The 19,871-nt window shown below is 36.6% G+C and overlaps 1 protein-coding gene across 3 annotated transcripts; it reads left to right on the top strand.

The window, feature by feature from the left end:
- Nucleotides 1-3,961: 3,961 nt before the first annotated feature.
- Nucleotides 3,962-18,960, top strand: LOC110636194 (uncharacterized). 3 transcript variants are annotated; one of them, XM_021785770.2, is made up of 18 exons: nucleotides 3,962-4,470; nucleotides 4,656-4,757; nucleotides 4,848-4,914; nucleotides 5,030-5,211; nucleotides 5,836-6,096; nucleotides 6,823-6,906; nucleotides 7,011-7,058; nucleotides 7,148-7,212; nucleotides 7,400-7,448; nucleotides 7,742-7,994; nucleotides 8,584-8,705; nucleotides 9,090-9,170; nucleotides 9,287-9,361; nucleotides 9,678-9,883; nucleotides 9,987-10,137; nucleotides 17,030-17,710; nucleotides 18,247-18,438; nucleotides 18,586-18,960. In XM_021785770.2, the coding sequence occupies exons 1-18, from the start codon at nucleotides 4,060-4,062 to the stop codon at nucleotides 18,616-18,618; spliced, it is 3,063 nt and encodes a 1,020-aa protein (XP_021641462.2). In that variant the 5' UTR covers nucleotides 3,962-4,059; the 3' UTR covers nucleotides 18,619-18,960. The 3 variants fall into 3 exon arrangements, with proteins under 3 accessions (XP_021641462.2, XP_021641461.2, XP_021641463.2); XM_021785769.2 differs by having other exon boundaries at nucleotides 18,583-18,960; XM_021785771.2 differs by lacking the exons at nucleotides 17,030-17,710; nucleotides 18,247-18,438; nucleotides 18,586-18,960 and adding an exon at nucleotides 14,715-15,245 and having other exon boundaries at nucleotides 3,970-4,470.
- Nucleotides 18,961-19,871: the final 911 nt, after the last annotated feature.

Here is a 19,871-nt window from a genome sequence, read left to right as displayed (position 1 = left end):
TTCAATGAAAAGACAATACTAATTTATTATTCTAAATTACATTGGAATAAATCCTTAACCATAAGAGTATGTGATTATTGACAACAGTCTCAGTCTCTCTCTCTCTCTCTTTCTCTTTACAGTCGATGCAAAAGTGCGTGGCAGCAAAGCCATTATCCCACCTTGTGGTAACCACAATCAACCAAACTTTATCCCTTGCCAATAATTCTTTTTGCCTTAAAAAGATTAATGGACAAGAAATCTTTCTCACACAAGTAGCTTTTCAAGTTATAATTTTCTTAGGAGTTGCATGCAATTATTTAAGTTTTTTGATTGCATGAAAACAAAGGTGCAATTTGCATCCAAACAAAACCATGAGAGTTGGCACGTCTAGATAGCCCAATATTCTTGTCTCATTTTGGCTTTCATCACTTATTTCTTTTGACACCTAGCTAGTAGTCAAGTTATGGAGATGTGAAATTGGCCTTTCAACTGAATTGCTCAAAAGGGATATTTTTCTAGCTCTGTAGGTTTATCTATCTCCTATTTCACATGCCTGTGCTTCTCATCATATGCCTTTATTTGGCGTTTTAAAATGTAGCTCTTAAGGTGAAATGAAAGATAGCCCTTTTTTTGTTTCAGCCTAACCTATATACATGCTCTTTGCATAATTTTATAAAAAGGAAAATTTTTTCTTAGATCCGATTTAAGACTTATATATAAAATATGTGAAATTTATATAATTGTGTATTAAATTCATAATATATCAAATTTAGATAAATTTTAAAAAAATAATACTATTTTTTACCTAAAAATCATCATAATTTTACTAAATTACACTTAATTATTCATGAAAAGTAGGCATAAATGTTCCATTTCTAACGGAAAATAATCATAATATTATTATATTAATGCATTATTATGATAATACTACATTATTATTGTAACACCCTAAAATTTTTATATTTTATTATTTTATGAGCATTTTTGGTATTTTAATTTTATTTAAATTTTAGGAATTTTTTTGAGATTTTTCGGATTTTGAAAAATCGGGTTCGATTTTCCGAAAATATAAACTTTGATGATTTTTAAAAATTAATTTAAAAACCACGTGGCAAAACTAAAAATATATTTGGAATTTACGAATTTTTCTGAGTTTTCTGGAATTTTTTCGAAATTTTTGGACCTCATTTTCGATCCCGAGGCAGAGTAAAAATTTAAAATTTTGTATCATAAATCAGACCGGCCGAATCGAACCGGACCGGATCGGACCGATCAAATCGGACCGGCATTTTCTTTTTCTTTCTTCTTCCTCCCGCGCGCGTCCGACCTCCTCCCCTTCTTTCTCTCTTTTCTCTCTCCTCCCTCATCCCCTTGCCGCGCCGCCACCTCCTCTGCCTCCCCACCTCGCCGGCGCGCCACCTCAGCCCTCCCCCACGGCCGGCCGCTGCCTGGAAGCCGGAAAACGGCCCCAGAAATGACGTGTAGCGCGCGCGCGACTGCTCGACTTCCCGGTCGAAATCCGGCCGATCCGGCCACCAATTGGACTGGGTCTTGTGTCTAAAATCATCTACTCGTCGAGAGCTTTCCATAGACACCAAGAACACCGAAATCCATCAAGCGGTTTGTCAAATTTTTGCCTGGGAAGTTTTAGCCCATTTTGACTTTCGGGCTAAATTTCTCGCAAACCGTGAATCCCACGAGAAAACCGAGAGTACCAGAGCGCTTCACTCGTCGAGAGCTTCGCGGCGACATAAATTTCGAATTTTTCCGACACCGTTTTCCGGTGAGTCCCACGGAACTTCGCAGTGTTTTTCCGAGCATTAAATGAGCTTAGAAAATTCTAAAAAATTTATGTACTAACCCCCGTGTTGTGAGCTTCGTGTAGGTATCCTCAATTTACGGAAATTCGACAGTTGACCGGGTCTGTGAAATTCCGGCCAGACAGACCCGTTACCGGAAAAGTCTCCGAATTGGACCGAGGTTTTGGCTACCCCTCCATTGTCAGACATCCCGAGCGCGTTCCCGAAGTCGGAATCGGCAAAGGTAAACCCGAACCTTACTTTTTCGTAATTTTTTAGTGCTTAAATAGGATTAAAAATTCATAAAATATTCGTGGTAGCTCAAAAAATTATGATTCTTTTTGCAATAGCCTAGTAATATTGCTAAGGACCGCGGGGTAAAGTTTTAGAATTTTTAGAGCTTGTTTGGGTAGTTTTTGGAAAAATGATCAATTATAAGGACTAAATTGAAATTTTATATATTGTGATGAATGACTGATTTGATGGGCCTAGGAGGGGCTATGTGATGTGATTGAGTTGTTGATATATGGATTGTGAATATAGAAGTGTGTTTTGAGCCCTTTTGTAGGTTGGGTAGGTCATAGGTATAGGGGAGACTCTGCCGGATTTTCGGCACGACTTATGACGTATTTGGTCTTTTCTTGATTGTATTGAGTTATTTGTATTAAATAATTGTAATGTAATTGTCAGGTGAGCCGGGACAGCCTTCTTCCTCCGCCCAGCCGCCACAGTGACCGTTGTCAAGTCTGTGAGTAAAATATTAATTTTAATTGTAATTTCACTATTATTATATGTTCAAGCATGCCCATGCATCACTTATATGCATATATCTATGTAGATAAACTTTAGGCATGATTTATGTTGCATTCATAACTGTAAAAGTGCCATGTATGTTGCTGTGGTAATTTGGAGCAGTGTGCGTGCATTTGCGTGCGTGTGATGTGGTGTGGACTATGGATAGGACGGGTAGTCACGACTTGAGACCTTTGCTGGGACCCGATCCTTCGGGGGGTAGTCACGGCTTGAGTTCTTCGTTGGGACCCCCGATTTGGTTTATTAAGCGAAAGTCCGGCTTGAGTTCTTCGCTGGCACCAGGTTGGATTTAAGAGAGCTATATAGGGGATCAGCTCCCATATATTATGATTGATATCACTGGGTGTGTGAGTGCTCCAAATTACCTTTTTGATGTTATGATGTGAAAATGTTGTTGATGTTGCATTTCACTATACAGGGTGCATTAGTTTTAGATAGTTATAGAGATTGTGGTTAAAATTGATATTTTACTCTCTGAGTCGAACGCTCACTCCTGTTCAATATTTTTTAAGGCTACAGGAGGATTTTATTGTGGTTAACCTGTTTTTCTCTTTCGCAGGTTGTTTATCAATATTTGTGTAATTTTATTTACTCCTAGAATTTTCGCATGTGTTAGAAGTATTTATTTGATTTTTGTCTGTAATATTATTACCATGTTGGACCTGTAAACGTATAATGATATGCATGTTTGATGGATTGGATGAGGGAGCTGAGCTCCCATTTATTTTTATGCTGATGAATATGTGGAGGGTGAGCTGAGCTCCCCAATTGAGTATTTATTGTGTTTACAGGTCGGGTGAGTCAAAAACTCCCCATTGGTAGGTTCATTTTATGGCCGGATTCTGTCCGGTTGATTTCTTGAAATTGGGCCCAAATGGGTCTTAGAGTTGGGTTAAGTGAATAGTTAGGCTTACTACGGGCCTCAGGGGCTTTAGGCTGGCCCAGGTCCTAGTGCCGGTCCGGCCCATAGATTGAGTCGTGACAATTATAATAATGAAAATCCTATCAAGCTCCTCACAAAAATTGATAATACTACAATTATTTTAATTGAAAATCATCATAATATTATTAAATTACATATAATTATTTATCATAAATCGACATAAATGTTTTTTTTTTAATAGAGAATTAGGAGAATAGACTTATAAGGTGAGTGATATGTATTTACTCACTAAATCAAAGCAGCCAAAGCATGAATAATCTTAATTCACACATGAGGAGTGATCGGATTTGAATTTCTCTTGGAATTTTTATTTCAATATTGAAAACTATTATTATTATTATTTATTTATTATTTTTTTGGCATAAATACTGGCCTTATATTACTAATAATTTGGGCCAATGGTATGATCATGGGCCGGCTGCTTGCATACTAATTTGTACGGACAAAAACTCTGGCATAAACCCTAACGAGAAGGAGCTGACTTAACTCTGCTTACCGAACCTGAGTAACCTCAAATCTAAAATGGGGAAGAGAGAAAAACAACCATCGCAATCATCCTCCGACGAGCTTCTCAAAGCCCTAGGAGACTTCACCAGCAAGGAAAATTGGGATAAGTTTTTCACAATTCGGGGCAGCGATGACTCTTTCGAGTGGTATGCTGAGTGGACTGAGCTCCGTCAGCCACTCCTCTCCCTCCTTGATGGAGCTCCGCCCACTGGAGACCACGATAATACTCTTCATCCTAATTTTTGGGTGCAGATTCTCGTGCCTGGTTGCGGCAATTCGCGCTTATCGGAGCATTTGTATGATGCGGGGTTTAAGGATATTACAAATATTGATTTCTCGAAAGTTGTGATTTCCGATATGCTGAGGAGGAATGTGAGAGGACGGCCTGGCATGCGGTGGCGCGTCATGGACATGACCAGCATGCAGGTCTGTTTCGAAAACGTTCCCCCACATCCCCCCAACCCCCCCCTCCGCCCCTCCCCTTTGTGAATTTTGGAAATCGTTCGAGAAGTTTTCTCGTTTTATGAATGATTATACTTCAGTTTGCCTGATAAGTGATAAGCTCTTGTCGATTTTATCCTTCTTTCAGTAACCGTTACTATGTTCACTAGTTCGCAGATGAGACATTTGATGCTATTCTTGATAAAGGTGGATTGGATGCTTTGATGGAGCCAGAGCTTGGCCCTAAGCTGGGGACCCAATATTTGTCAGAGGTTCTTGGGATTTTATTTGACCTGTTGTATGTGCTTAATAGTCTAGTTTGATTGGTCTTAGAAGAAAATTCACCGGTGGATTATTCTCAGGTGCAAAGAGTTTTGAAATCTGGGGGCAAGTTTATTTGCCTTACACTGGCAGAATCTCATGTTTTAGGTACTATTGACTAGTTCTAATTATACACATTTACATGCTATTTGAACCTACGTTGACTTACATTTATCTACTTATCCTATCTTAGATGTAAACAAAATTTTATTGCCCTTTTCAGGTTTGCTATTCTCTAAGTTTCGGTTTGGGTGGAAAATGAGTGTTCACGCTATCCCACAGAAACCATCTAGCAAGCCTAGGCTTTGTACCTTTATGGTGGTTGCTGAGAAAGATATTTCTACTGATTTGCTCCAGATAACATCATCATTTGATCATCGTTCTCTAGATTGCAGCGGCAACCAGGTACCACTGGTGGTGGTTTCCTTGTTTATTCTTATACATAAGATTTTTCATTAGCAATATGTAGAGGCATACTCTATGTTCACAGCATACTGGAAAAAGATGATTACATTTTCCCTTTTTTTGGTGTAACAGTAAAGTTACTCCATTTGTGACCTTCAGGTCATGGGACCATGGAAATAGTCTTTTTAAAAAGTAGGGGTAAGGCTATGCACACCAACCCACCTCAAAGTCCACTAGTCTGGGATGCTTTGGGTAACCCCTTTTTATACTTGATAAGGAAGGGAAAGCGTTTGTTGTAAAAATTTTGAAATGGAATGTAAGTAATTATTATTAATATTGAGGACATTTTGGTTGTAAGGATAAAAAGAAGGGGTATGATTGTCAACACATTTTATCTAGCATTCTAAGTCTTGGAATGTGAAATTCCCAACTTCAAATAAGGAATCATAGTTGCACTAGATGGAGGAATTGGGGAATCCTAGGAATGTGAGTTTAGGAATTTAAAATTATGTATAAGCCACTCACATTCCAATAACCTAATTCACATTAGTGTAAACCTTTCACCTAAGACTTGGCAAAGAAGTCTGATAAATGCATGACAAAACTTGATGGACATATTTTTAGGCTGCTGGTCTGCATGAAGCTGTTGAAAATGAGAATCGGATTCGTAGAGAATATTCCAGTGGTTCTGACATATTGTACTCTCTTGAAGATCTGCAATTAGGAGCTAAAGGGGACTTAACAAAGCTTAGCCGTGGCCGTCGGTTTCAGCTTACTTTGGGTGGGCAAGGATGTTCTCGTTTCACTTACAGAGCTGTACTTCTAGATGCCAAGGACAATTCCGTCCCATTCTCATATCATTGTGGTGTTTTCATTGTGCCTAAGGTATGGCTAGTATTTATTTGGTTCATATGCATTGTGTGGAATATTGTTGATATTGGTTAATCTATCTGAAATTTACTGTTTGTTACTTTTTTAACAATAATTCACAAAAATTAAAATAAAAAATAAAGGAAATGGTGACTTTGTAATTTGATAATCATAGCTTCTATAAGAAAAATTGCTTATGATAGCAGGTGGTATTTGTGTCAGGCCACCTTTAACTTATTTTGAACTTTTATTTCACATTATATTCATTCAACGTTACAGAAGTTTATTCTAATAGTAGTTATCAAAATTGATAAACATTTTTCTTGACTTTCTCATCATTCTGAAGGGACGAACTGTTCCCTCCCCCCTATTCTTGCCCAAAATACAAAAAAGTTGAATGTGCCTTTTTTAAATGGAGCATTGTAGCCACTCTTGCCAATTTACTTTATAGTCGTGGTGTTAGCAAAGGTTGACGGCATTCTTCTTTTTAAATTGGTCAACAAATCATAATGGTGTAGATGAGATGAAGAAGCTGGGAAAGGGAAAAGTTTTCAATTAAGTCAGTGTGTGTGATATAGAAATGTGTTCTATATCTTAACCTGTATAGTTCATCTAATTTACTTCCAACATATTTTTTTTTCCCAGTTTTGTTACTCTTTGGTTTGTATGCACTCTTGCATGTGTAGATACAAATATATTTGTAACATAGGATGCATTCGGACTAAACCTATGTTGTTTCAGACTCGAGCTCATGAGTGGCTGTTCTCTTCAGAAGAAGGACAATGGCTGGTCATTGAAAGCTCAAAGGCAGCTCGTCTCATTATGGTATTTTCCCCCCTTTCTCTAACAATTGTGTCTGTGTGGTGATCTCTGTTTGTACAAATTTATATTAAATTTCATCATCTAACCAATTTATATCCTGAGTGAAGGTTATACTTGACAGCAGCCACGCAAATGCTAGCATGGATGATATTCAGGTAATGCTTTATTCAATTCTCTTAATAAAAAAGTGCTTGGTTATTGCAATATTTTAGCAGTGATAATCTAACATCTGGTTCTCTTTCAGAAGGATTTATCTCTGCTGGTTAAACAGTTGGCACCTGGAAAAGATGACAATGGATCACAAATACCGTATGCTATTCACTTTACTCCTATTTAATAACTTTATCACCATGTAATCTTGACCAAGATGTGTCAAAGTTGTTATCTTTTGTTTATAATTTGAAATGAATCATTATCATACTAAAAAAGGCATTTTAGGTTTCTGTTTGATTCATAGCCTCACTATGTTTGGTTTAATGGGATATTATTTCTACAGTTTCATGATGGCAAGTGATGGAATCAAACAGCGACATATTCTGCAAAAGGTTCACACTCTCTTATGATGCTATTTGAATCTCTTTGAAGTTAATATCCTTTTTGCTGCTTTTAGCTTTTCACCAGAAATGGTGGGAATCCAGTGGATGCAATGTACTATTAAAAAAATGCCATGACTCTACTTGGTAGATTATTCTTAACTCTTTTGTTTGGATATAACTATCCATTGTGGTCATTGTTGGTTATACTTTGAATTTGGTGTTTCAGATATTAGTATTGCTCCTTTGATTGAAGAAATTTGCCAAATTTATTCTTATTCATTTCAGTTGTTGGCATTTGTTAGGTTACATCTTCATTAACTGGCCCAATAATTGTCGAAGACGTGGTTTATGAAAATGTTGATGGTGATGTCAGTCGCCTTTTTCCATCTAAAGATTTGATATTCCGCCGTCTTGTCTTTCAACGAACAGAGGGTTTGGTGCAGTCTGAAGCTCTTCTTACAAGTGATGAATCTTCCCATAAAGTTGTTGAAATAGAAAGGAAAAAAACTTCATCTTCCAAATCCAAGAAAAGAGGGAACCAGAAGCGAAATGATGGTATTCATGTATTTGATGTATTATAATTTTTGAATTTCTGAATCATTCTGATGCTTGTTGTTTTTAGTTGAATTGTTGAATCAATTTACATTTGACTATTTTGTTATTCTTTTGGCTTGTGTATATGCCTCATGCTTTTGTTTGAATTAATTTTCCAGCACTTGATTCCATGAGAATATTTGGTTGGATAAATAATCTTCAGTTTTAATAATTGAACTAGTCTTGCAATAAAATTTTTTTTCTTTGTATTGAATGCTCATTTTTTGCTATACTCATATTGGATTCAATTGCTGCTGGTTGCCAATTTAGTTTGCTAGTGCTGTCAACGTCTGAATGAGAGAAACTGGCATTCCCTTTATTTTCAATTCTTGATGTTTTCTTCTAGATGTCTCAATTTGCACTTTCAGTAATGGTTCAATGTATCCATAATATTTTAGGGTATTGTTCTTGTATTTCACTGTGCAGATGAAAATGTATCATAGTTAATTGTTCGTGTTTCATTATCCAGATAAAAATGCATAATATTTCTTTTGCTTATGTTGTAGATTTTTGTTTATCTTTTTCATTAATTTTTTCCTTAATGCTGCAGAACCAAGCAACCGACTGAAGGTTTATCATGACTATTTAGCCAGTTCTTATCATACGGGGATCATTTCTGGCTTTATGTTGATCTCTTCATATTTGGAAAGTGTGTTATCTGCTGGGAATACAGTAAGGGCCACTGTTCTTGATTTTTCCCTCACCAAATATTTATGTGATCCAATGATTCATGTTAGGTCAATGAGACAAAACTGTGTTTCCTGATAAATGATTTAGACTTTTGTGGTTATTTGTTACTGCACACTTGAAAAGATTTTTTTTTTTTTTTTAATCATGAACTGTAATTCAATGATGTAGGATGCAATCTAAGTGCATTTATGAATTTGTAAGTTTGACAAAAGGGTTGCATGCCTAAAAGAAACTTTAAACTAGTGCTTTTGCATTTGTTTTGCATGCCAAAGTGAATGTATCTATGTTTTTCTGATAAAGTGCATGCCTTTTATCTGTGAGAATATCATGATTGTTCCTGATATTACTAAAGTTTAATAATTTCAGGTTAACACAGTTGTAGTAGGTCTTGGGGCTGGTTTACTTCCTATGTTTCTTCATGGATGTATGCCATTTTTGCACATTGAGGTAACTATAGATTTTGAAAGTGATCTCAGCATCCCAAGAGGGGAAAAGGGGGAAATAGCATCTATTATTCTTTGACCTATTGATGAGATTGATTTGATAAATTATCCAATCCATAGGTGGTGGAGTTAGATCCTGTGATACTTAATCTTGCAAGGGACTACTTTGGTTTTGCTGAAGATAAATTTTTGAAGGTAATTTACTTTAAATCACTGTTTTACATTTTATTATAATGGTCAATTCTATTTTTGAGGTTTCTGTCTTTGACTAGATACAACTGCTTGTTGTATCAATTATCAGGTGATGCTGTTAGTACTCTTAAGTCTAGTAGTGAAGAAATGTGACAATACGTGATTGTTGATCTTCTTGATACCCAAGAGACCAGAACAGCATTTTGTGGATGTCTTAGTTTTAGCCAAAACTATAGAAGGCGATGCCCAGATGGCATTATCTAGAGTTCTGAAATCCTTCCTACTTGTATTTTGTTTACATTCTCATGTGAAATTGCAGGTGCATATTGCTGATGGAATTGAGTTTGTTAGAGAGGTCAATAATTTTGCACGAAGTGATAGAGTGCCTGTCCTACACAGAAATGAGGATGCTTCAGGCAATTCAAAGTCATCTTCAGATGGAAGTTGCGTTATGTCTTATGCAGAGGGCAGTATTAATCCTGGGCTTGATGTACTTATTATTGATGTTGATTCTTCAGATTCAAGGTACATGCAGATATTTTATTTTATGCAACTGAATGTGGGTATTGACTATCGATTGATTAGGAGTCATAATTGGATAAATTTCTTTTATTTTGTTTATGAACAGCTCTGGAATGACCTGCCCAGCTGCAGATTTTGTGGAAGAGTCCTTCCTCCTGACTGTTAAAGATTCTCTTTCTGAGCAAGGTCTCTTTGTGGTTAATTTGGTCTCAAGGTCCTCATCTATTAAAGATATGGTTATTGAAAGGATGAAAATGGTGAGAAAAATGAACTTTTTATTTATTTGTTTGTCATAAAAAATCTTCTTGCTTTTGACATGAGAACTTGTTTCACGTTTTACATAGCCCTATGTGGTTACTTCTTTCTCTAGGCTATAGTATAAATGACTACTAGTGTTTACGTAGAGAAGGAGAAAATATAGAAATAAGGAAATGTTTATGTAATTGGGCTAGTAGAGCAAATTAGAATTGTGGAGGGAAAGTTTGTTAGGTCTATTGAGTAGTTGTTAATTGTTTGGGAGGGAAACTATGAGCAGTGACAGCTGTAGTTGTTAAAGAGCAGTTATTAGGGAATTGGAGGAGAATCTGTTATAAAAGGGAGATGAAACACCTGTATTAGACATTCTGAATTCTGATCAATAATATTCTTTATCTTCTCTCTAAAATTCCCTTCTCTCTCTCTCTCTCTCTCTCTCTCTTCTATTCTATTATTTCTTCTCTTTCTTCTCTGGAATATCTACTGTTAGGGCTACTACCTAACATTGGTATCAGAGCTTTGCATCGAAGAAATCAATGGGTAATTTTTCCTTAGGGGTTGCCGCCATGACTAGATCTGTTGTGATAGGCCCAGAGATGGTGCGGATTGCAGAATTGGAGGAACAAATGAGGAATTTGCAGGAAGCAACTCAAAGGAATGCCGAGGACCTAAATGATTTCAAGAAGGAGATGAAGGAGGAATTGAACAAGACTTCTTTAACAAATAATGCCATTCTGGAGGACTTGCGACAAATGATGATCACTCATGTGGTGGAAAGGAATAAGGAGAGCAGTAGTTCAAATGAGGGGGGAACATTGAAAATCCTGATGTTAGGGTTTTTTGCTGAAAAGGGGAAAGAAATCATCAATTCTGATTCCAATGGAGTGACAAGTGAGAATTCCTTACCAATGCCTAAGGAAACTCTGAATCTTCAAGGAAGTTCTAGTTCTGTCATGGAATTAGGCATTCAAAGCATTACACTTGGAGTGTTTAGTCATACCCTAGAAGCAATTAATACTGATGCTTGGACTAAGGATGAAGATGAACAAAATTTTGAAGAGAAAATATCAAGATCTCTTAAGCATTTCAATAGTCAATCAGATGGTAATGATGATCAAGATCCTACCCTCAACCTGAATTCTTCCTTAAGAGATGGGTGCCTTGAAGAGGAATCATTTGGGATTCAAGATGACATACGTATCAATAGTGCTGATAAAAATATTGAAATCTTAAAAGGTATGCTTCTTGGCCCTAGACTTGTCAAAATTTTTGGAAGCAAAAAGGTTGTTTCCCTTGCTGAGAATGTTTTTATTAAAGGAGAAGACATGGAGGTTAATGAAGAAGAGAAGTATTGGAATCTTGGTGGTAGCATATTTGAGTTGAGATCATGTAATCATATGATACTCAAGGAGAATGAGTTTGAGATCTGGAGAAGACAGAGGGAAAAAATAAATTCCTTGTCGAGGGATGATTGCATTGGAAATTTGTGCTGCAATGACAAAGTAAACTGCAAAAGTGTTATGAGATTTGATAAAAAGAATTCTGCAGAGAGCATTTTTCCTTTTGCTGAAAATGTTAAGGAAAAGTATGAGATGGCTTCCATTTATGGTTGGACATCAAGTGGTGTGGTGATCTTAAAGGAACAAAAATTGGAAATTTGGACAAAACAAAGAAAGAAAGTTAGCTCTTTGTCAATTAATAGTTCATACTTTCATGTGTCTTTTCTCAAATGGAAGTTCAGACCTAGTCTTTTCTCACTACGTATGATTTCATTCATTGGCAACCAGGGGCAGTTGACATCTGCTGGAATTCTCCAATATGATCATATTAGAAGAGGGAAAAGAAAAAGAAAGGAAGGAAGAAAGAAAACTCAACTCAACTCAACTCAACTAAGCCTTTATCCCAAAAATTTGGGGTCGGTTATATGGATTCGCTTTCTCCACTCTAAATGATTTTGGGTTAAATCTTCAGAAATTTGTAATGCTTCTAGGTCATATTGTACTACTCTCCTCAAAGTCAATTTAGGTCTAACCCTTTTTTTCTTTCTATCCTCTAACCTAATGTGCTCAACTTGTCTAACTGGAGCCTCTGTATTTCTACGCTTTACATGACCAAACCACCTCAATCTCCCTTCTCTCAACTCATCCTTAATTGGTACCACTCCTACCTTTTCTCTAATACTCTCATTACGGATTTTATCTAGTCTAGTATGGTCATTTCGTTCTTATTTCTCTCCTTTTCGGTGAACCACAATTTGTACTCTGAATTACCCACTTCCTTGCTTTTCTCTCCTACCCACAATTTGTACCCTGATTGAGATTTTGACATTTTCTTTCTCTCCTCCTTACTAATCTATAAATATCTTTCTCCCCTTCTTTAGTTTCAAGTTTCTCATATAACTTTTCAAAGGCCTGTGCTCTTGCTTGACTAACTGCCTTTTTTGCCTCTTTCTTTGCTATCTTGTACTGTTCATATGCCTCATTATTATCACATTTAGGTAATTTCTTATACTATTCCTTTTTTCTCTTCACTGCCTTTTGTACTTCCTCATTCCATCACCATATCATTTTTAAGGGTAGTCCATATCTTTTAGACTCTCCAATTACTTTTCTGACTACTTCTCTAATTTTTGATGCCATCTGTATCCATATATCATTGGCCTCCATATTCAGCTTCTATGCTTCGGACTCAAGAAGCTCATTTTTGAACTTCACTTGCTTTACTCCTTTGAACTCCCACCACTTTGTTCAAGCTACACTATTTCTTCTGACCTTACTTGAATTGTTCCTAAACTTGACATCCAAGACTACTAACCGATGTTGACTTGTTAAAGTCTCTCCTGAAATGACCTTGCAATCCTTGTATAGAGCTCTATTTGTCTTCTTGGTTAAGAGGAAGTCGATTTAGCTTCTATGTTGCCAATTTTTGAAAGTCACTAAATGTGACTCTCTTTTTATAAAGTAGGTATTTGCTAGTATTAGGTCGTATGCCATAGCAAAATCCAAGATACTTTTTCCCTCTTCATTTCGACTGCCAAAACCAAAACCTCCATGAACATTCTTATAGCCTTGCCTATCACTTCCTACATGTCCATTCAAATCTTCACCAATGAAAATATTCTCTTCATTCGGTATGCTTTGCATTAAATCATCCATATCTTCCCAAAACTTTTGTTTACTCTCACTATCTAGTCCTATTTATGGGGCATAAGCACTAACTACATTTATTGTTTTTACTTCTAGTACTAGCTTTACTAGTATAATTCTATCTCCTACTCTTTTCACAGCTATTACAGCGTCTTTCAATGTCCTGTCTATGATTATACCCACTCTGTTCTTATTTCTCTCCTTTTCGGTGAACCACAATTTGTACCCTGAATTACCCACTTCCTTGCTTTTCTCTCCTACTCTTTTAGTCTCCTGAATGCAAGCAATATTCACACCACAAGCTCTATTAATTTTCCTGTAAGTGATCCAATATTTCAAGTACCAACCCTGATCCTTCTCCTATTCTGTTCCTTCCTAATTGGTCTCCTTTTATGATATCTTCTATTGTTTTCTATGTCTATCTTGTGTTCTGTTCCACTATCTGTTCTACTATCTATCCTATGGATTAACTTCTTTACCCATACCCGTCCATGATGTGGGAACTCTTGCTCACTTAACACCACACCCGGGCACCGGCATGGCTCGTCGCTTTCGGTGAACGCTCTACATCCTTGCATATTTCTCACTACACCCGGGTTCCAATGTAGCGCGTCGTTAGTAGAGGACGCCCCAGCGTTTATATCATTGGAATCCACATCATAAGGTGTGATAAAATTTTTACGCTGTTTATCACCTACCGCAACCCTCCTCCTTTATCCGGGCTTGGGACCGGCTAAGCGCAAACTACTTAGGTGGAGTTAAAGAAGGAAGGAAGAAAGAAAGAAAGAAATTCTAGTTCAAAGTGTCAGTTAAGGATGTCACTTGGGAAGATACCACATTTATCCAAAATTCAATTTCCTGACTTCCCCCAAGAATGCTCTAATGGAGAGGGTATTGTTACGTAGAGAAGGAGAAAATATAGAAATAAGGAAAAGTTTATGTAATTGGGCTAGTAGAGCAAATTAGAAATGTGGAGGGAAAGTTTGTTAGGTCTATTGAGTAGTTGTTAATTGTTTGGGAGGGAAACTATGAGCAGTGACAGCTGTAGTTGTTAAAGAGCAGTTATTAGGGAATTGGAGGAGAATCTGTTATAAAAGGGAGATGAAGCACCTGTATTAGACATTCTGAATTCTGATCAATAATATTCTCTATCTTCTCTCTAAAATTCCCTTCTCTCTCTCTCTCTCTCTCTCTTCTATTCTATTATTTCTTCTCTTTCTTCTCTGGAATATCTACTGTTAGGGCTACTACCTAACATAGTATTACTGTGTTTCAACATGTTACTTCATACTTTTATAGTTTTACTTGGTAGCTAGTAAACAGTAGTTCTACTGCTCTTTTCTCTCAAATTTTTCTTTACATGGTAGCAAACTTGTACTTCTTTTCAGAAATTTCCTAGTTTCTAACTCGTATCTTGTTATATCCATCTTTAGGTCTTCTCCCACCTCTTCAGCCTTGAGCTTGAGGAAGATGTCAATATAGTCCTTTTTGGCCTTTGTTCAGAATTTTGTGTCAAGGAGGATTCCTTCCCTGAGGCTGCCCTCCAGCTTGAAAAGCTACTGAAATTCAAGCACCCAGAAATAAGTCAAAGAATTGTAGAATCCTCAAAGAAGATAAAATATTTTAAATGATGGGCATCCAATTAGTATTCCCAATTGAAATTTCTGTTTTTGCTTCGTATAAAGATGAATATGAACACAAACCCAAGTTTTTTGGTTCTGGCAGCAAGGTGGATGTTGTCTGTTTGGTTGATTGCTGGATGCAGAAGTAGGAGTACGTGCACTGGATCTGATTCAGATTTTTATCTGTTTGTTCTTGGCATTACTGTCGTGTCTGGGAAAAGGTGGATATATACGCATTGCTTGTACTATACTGTTGTCTTTATTGATAAATATGGTTCTTGAGAGGAGAATGTAATTGATAAGTTTTTCCTTTTTTTCCAGAGAATATCCTTATTATACCAATTTTCTTCTTCTTTGATGAGAAACACCGTCATAGTCTACCCACCCAGTTCAAATAACTTGACAGAATGTCCTGTGGGTGCTGGAGACACTTTGACTAGGACCGTGCAATTGCATAGACTAATCAGGGGCATCCCAATAATTTATCAACATTATTACAAATTCCATTTTATTTAATAATAAATTTAATAATTTTTATAAGAAATATTTATAATTTTATATTAGTACATGCTTGATTGCCCCTTTTTAACTATCTTTAAATGGATATTTCTAAAATTAATTTTATAATGATGAAGCTAGTATTTTTAATATAATAAATTAGTAATAGTACTGGAATGTTGGAAATTGACATGTTTCTATAGTTTATCGTCAGAGAGTGAAATTCATTAAAATTGAACCGTTATATTCAATATATTTCCTCAATAAAGGGACGTAGCTGCACTGTGCATGAATTGATAACCATTCGATCAAACTTGATCCGATGGTTAATAATTCGTATGTAATCACATCAAATTATTTTTAATAAATTATTAATATATTATAAAATAATTAAATAATATAAAGGAAAACAAAAATTCAAAAGTCAAGAATTATCATAAAGAATGACGCAAGTCAACCATCAATGGCCTGTAATTTTTTTTTTATTTTTTAAAATTGTTCTTTTTTAAATTATTTCTAAATTTTCTTGTTCAAATTCTTCCTTGGCCTTTGTGAAGGAACTTTCCAAATATACTTTCGTTTGCCGGATTTTTGGAGTTAAAAGAAGAAGCACCTATCACTCCTTCATTCTCTTGCTGGCTAGTTGTCTTTTCTCTTTTGGGTCTGCATTTTTCCAAACAATCTCATATCTATTTTGAAGACCAATGGAGGTGAGGTCTTTTTTCTGTTTCAGCTTGTTCTTGATTTTTTTTTTTTTTTTAAGAACTACTGAATTAGACATTTGCCCCTTTCCTTGTTTTCATGGTCTGTGGGTTCCTTTGGATTGCTTTGCTTTGATCTGTGGATTGCATTTTTGTTTCAGAAGTATTTTGATAACCCATAGATATTGAGAAGTATTCTGTGTTTCATTCTTGCTAATAGATAAATTTTAGGAGGATTAGCTTTCTTGGAACAGTTTGTATTAATAGTGGAGGCAACAGTATTATTAGTAGAAGGCTTAGTTCTTCTGATATATTTTTTCCCCCTTTTTGGTGATAAAGTGGAGCAAAAGCTCACTAGTCCTTCTGAATTTCAGATATATAATCACTGAGATGAATTATCTTTCATCAGTTGGGATCTGGGATAGGATTTGCCTGAGTAAGTTCTTTTTGGGGTTTCACCATTTGGGGTTTCACCATGTGTGGTTTTAGCTTTAAATTTTTGGCTGATCGCTGATCACAGACTAAATTAGGAAATGAAATGAATGATCTTTCATGCTAGAAAAGGCGTGGATGGAGGGATCAAAAGCAGATGGGTAGGGTAAAAGATGAAACCTGTGTAATACAGAACATATTCAATCAAGAGGGATATGGGTAATTCCTTTGGATGGAGGGTATCAATAGCAGAAGGTATTGCGGGTACAGAATCAGAGCAGGTTAGGAGCTGATTTTTGATGAAGAAAAGCTCAGTGTGATGGTATATGCTCACATATATGAAAATATTTTCAATCACTGGCAAACTTTTGACAGGTTGAGCAAAGTAGTGAGTCCTGGAATTGCCTGTTCATGATCCAAAATTGCAAAGTAGAGCCTGAGCTGCCCATTATCTGTTTGTGTGTTAATTTTTCATCTCATATTGTATCCTTGCAGCATCGCTCTGCTGTGCCCAAGTTTGGCAACTGGGAAAGTGAAGAGAATGTCCCATACACGGTCTATTTTGAGAAGGCGAGGAAGGAAAGAACTGAAGGGAAAATGAATCGAAATTACTCTGAAGAAAACCCTGACATTTTCAATACCAAGCCTCCAATTCATGCCTCTTCTTTCCAAATGAAACCAACTGAAGCACAAAAAGTGCCAGAAGCAGTGAGGTCAAAGCATGAGCATTTAAGCCAAGAAGAGATTGATTTAAGGAGATCGACTGACTCTTCATTGCACCATGATGATGTTGGCAAGAGAGATGGCACAAAAGTATTAAGGGCAAATCATGAGCATGGGGAACATGGTCGCGATCGCCTGAGGAGACCTACAAATTCTGTAATGCACCATGATACCGGTGCTCAGAGGGTGGCAGCTGACTCAAATCTTCATCATTATGGTGGTGTAAGCTCTAGTGATACCCACAGAAGGATTATGCGGTGGAGTGCAGCCTCTGATCTCAGCACTGAACAGTCGCATTTACACCCACGTAACCAGCCAAAAATTGGAGGCAAAGGTAATGCAGTATCTTCTTTGTCTTGGGAAAGAAAGGGTTCATCTGAAGGTACTCACGGCCTGGCTCCCATGACTCCTGGAAGATCCCGATTGAGATCAGTCACCAGAGGCAATGATAGCGTAATTGTTTTCTATCTTTTTATTACATTTTTAGATTTACATTAAAACTTTCTGCTTTTTCCAAAATATATGGTTACTTAATGACTACTCCAGGGGACTGCAAAAGGTTAAAGTAATTTGGCCACTAGTAATAAAAGAAAAGAAAAGCTCAAATATGTAGGTTGTTGCCTCTTTATTGCCTTTATATTACAAGATTTTATCTCTAATATTGCTTCTCTAAATTGCAAGAAGATAATGCATTAGGAACATCAAGTAAAATGCAGGATGCAAGAAACATTTGAGTACTTTAGATGAAACAGTAAACTTAAATTCTAATAATTTCCATCTCTAATATGTGAATCAGAAAACATTTCCTCAGATTCGCTAGGTGTTTTTCTCTCCTTTTCCCCATCCATTTTTCTTTTATTTATACACATTTTTTTCCTTAGAGGAGTAAAATTTAAGTTATTTTATGGTCTGCTAAGTTGTATAGGATAATTATCTTCACTACAAATCAATGAAACTTCTGAGATCATGTTGTTATTCTGTCCTGCCAGCCTGATCACAGTGCTGCTGTTCCAAAATTTGGCGAATGGGATGAGACCGACCCTGCATCAGCTGATGGGTACACTCATATTTTCAACAAAGTACGAGAAGAGAAACAGGGCGGAGCGGCAAAGGTGCCAGACCTACCAACTGAATCTTCTCATTCACATGGACACAAGCAGTATGGCAATGAAAAATCCAAGGTATGTTGGCCATTCCAGTAAGGGTTTCAATTCCCCTAGAGTTTTTACATTTGAGATATCACTAACTTAAACCCTAGAGCTTTGGCGTTACAGTGATTGCTTATTTTCTGAAAACTCTCTCTCTCTCTCTCTCTCTCTCTATAGCAGAGCTGTTACTGCTTTCCCTGGGGAAGAAGATGATGTTTTTGTCGATGTGATCAAATAGAGAGTGCACAAGACAAGGCATACATGTATTTATTTATAGTTTGAACAGCTGTCCATGACAAGTTTAGAGATAGTGCGTGCATTATTTTGCTTATGTTACTTCTATGATGAGTAAAGGATGATGTTGGAGAGGCAAACATCTTCCTAGCTTTTTTTTTTTTTTTTCACTTTTTTTATATTTCTGCTGTACTATGTGCACTTTGTGTTATATTTCATCAATCAATAATCCTGCTAGAAATTGATTTTGAAACTGTCAAGAGGCCTGAAACAGGAGGCTGAATAAATTTGTATGAGCTGCCGAGGACTTCGTTTTACATATTTTACTATCTCAAGCCTCAACTCATGGATATATACATATATAACCATCATTTAGTTGTTAAACCAGGTCTTGGTCTCATGAATGACGCTTTTCAACTTTTGGTGATATATATTCACATTATAATTGCCCAATTTTGGAGATATGATGATGTTTTCCCACTCTCCTGCTCCTGATCTCATGAACTTGCCTGATTTGCTGCAATCTGACAATAAAATATGGTATCAGATAAAAGATGACCCTTGACGTCTGTAGCATGGTCAAAGATGATATTCCAAGTTTTCCCATTTCACAATCAAGAATGAAACAGTTGGAGGAGAAGCATAAAGGTTCAGGGATTATAAAGTGCCTAAGTATCCAAAATCAGGTGGGAGGCGGCAATCTTCCTGAAGAACATTCACCAATCTGAGAGTGAACCTCTTATAACAAGCAATCTCTCAGTTGAAAACCAGACTTTTCTCTTCTTTTTCCTTAAAAAAGGAGGCTAATATCTTCTGTCATCGAGGGAAACCTTTCCGTTCCCTTCCTATATCTAAACCTACACTTATTTACTAGAACGACCTCCGTTTTTCCCGAACGGCCAATCGTTTCGGGGTTCAACTTTGTATACGACTCCTCATTAAGCTTAGTATTAATACTCAAATTCCAAAAAAAAAAAAAAAAAGTATTGAACATATAACATTCGATTCAAGCCTGAACGATGAGATCAAATCAAAGCTCCCAGTTCTCTTGGTGGCTGGATTTTAGGAATGGTCAAGCACACAATCAAGTTGCTTTTCAAAGGCCAGGAAGAATTCTGCCTGAAATTCTATTGTTAGAAATTTTCAGGCTTGCCGTTCTCAAATAATTAGATGTAATCTCTCCCTGGATGCCTAGTTGCCTACACAACACTTAGTTATGCTCGGAAAGAAAA

The sequence above is a fragment of the Hevea brasiliensis genome, chromosome 15 (genome assembly GCF_030052815.1).
Source record: "Hevea brasiliensis isolate MT/VB/25A 57/8 chromosome 15, ASM3005281v1, whole genome shotgun sequence".
Lineage (NCBI taxonomy): Eukaryota > Viridiplantae > Streptophyta > Magnoliopsida > Malpighiales > Euphorbiaceae > Hevea > Hevea brasiliensis.
The sequence above is the reverse complement of the archived record's forward strand: the minus strand, read 5'-3'. Positions and strand labels throughout refer to the sequence as shown.

What these genes read in the sequence shown, in the direction of transcription:
- LOC110636194 (XM_021785769.2), top strand. Translation starts at nt 4,060, where the DNA reads ATGGGGAAGAGAGAAAAACAACCATCGCAATCATCCTCCGACGAGCTT. An exon ending in GTGTTTTCATTGTGCCTAAG is followed by an intron (nt 6,097 to 6,822) that starts GTATGGCTAGTA and finishes ATGTTGTTTCAG; the next exon opens with ACTCGAGCTCATGAGTGGCT. An exon ending in TGTTATCTGCTGGGAATACA is followed by an intron (nt 8,706 to 9,089) that starts GTAAGGGCCACT and finishes TAATAATTTCAG; the next exon opens with GTTAACACAGTTGTAGTAGG.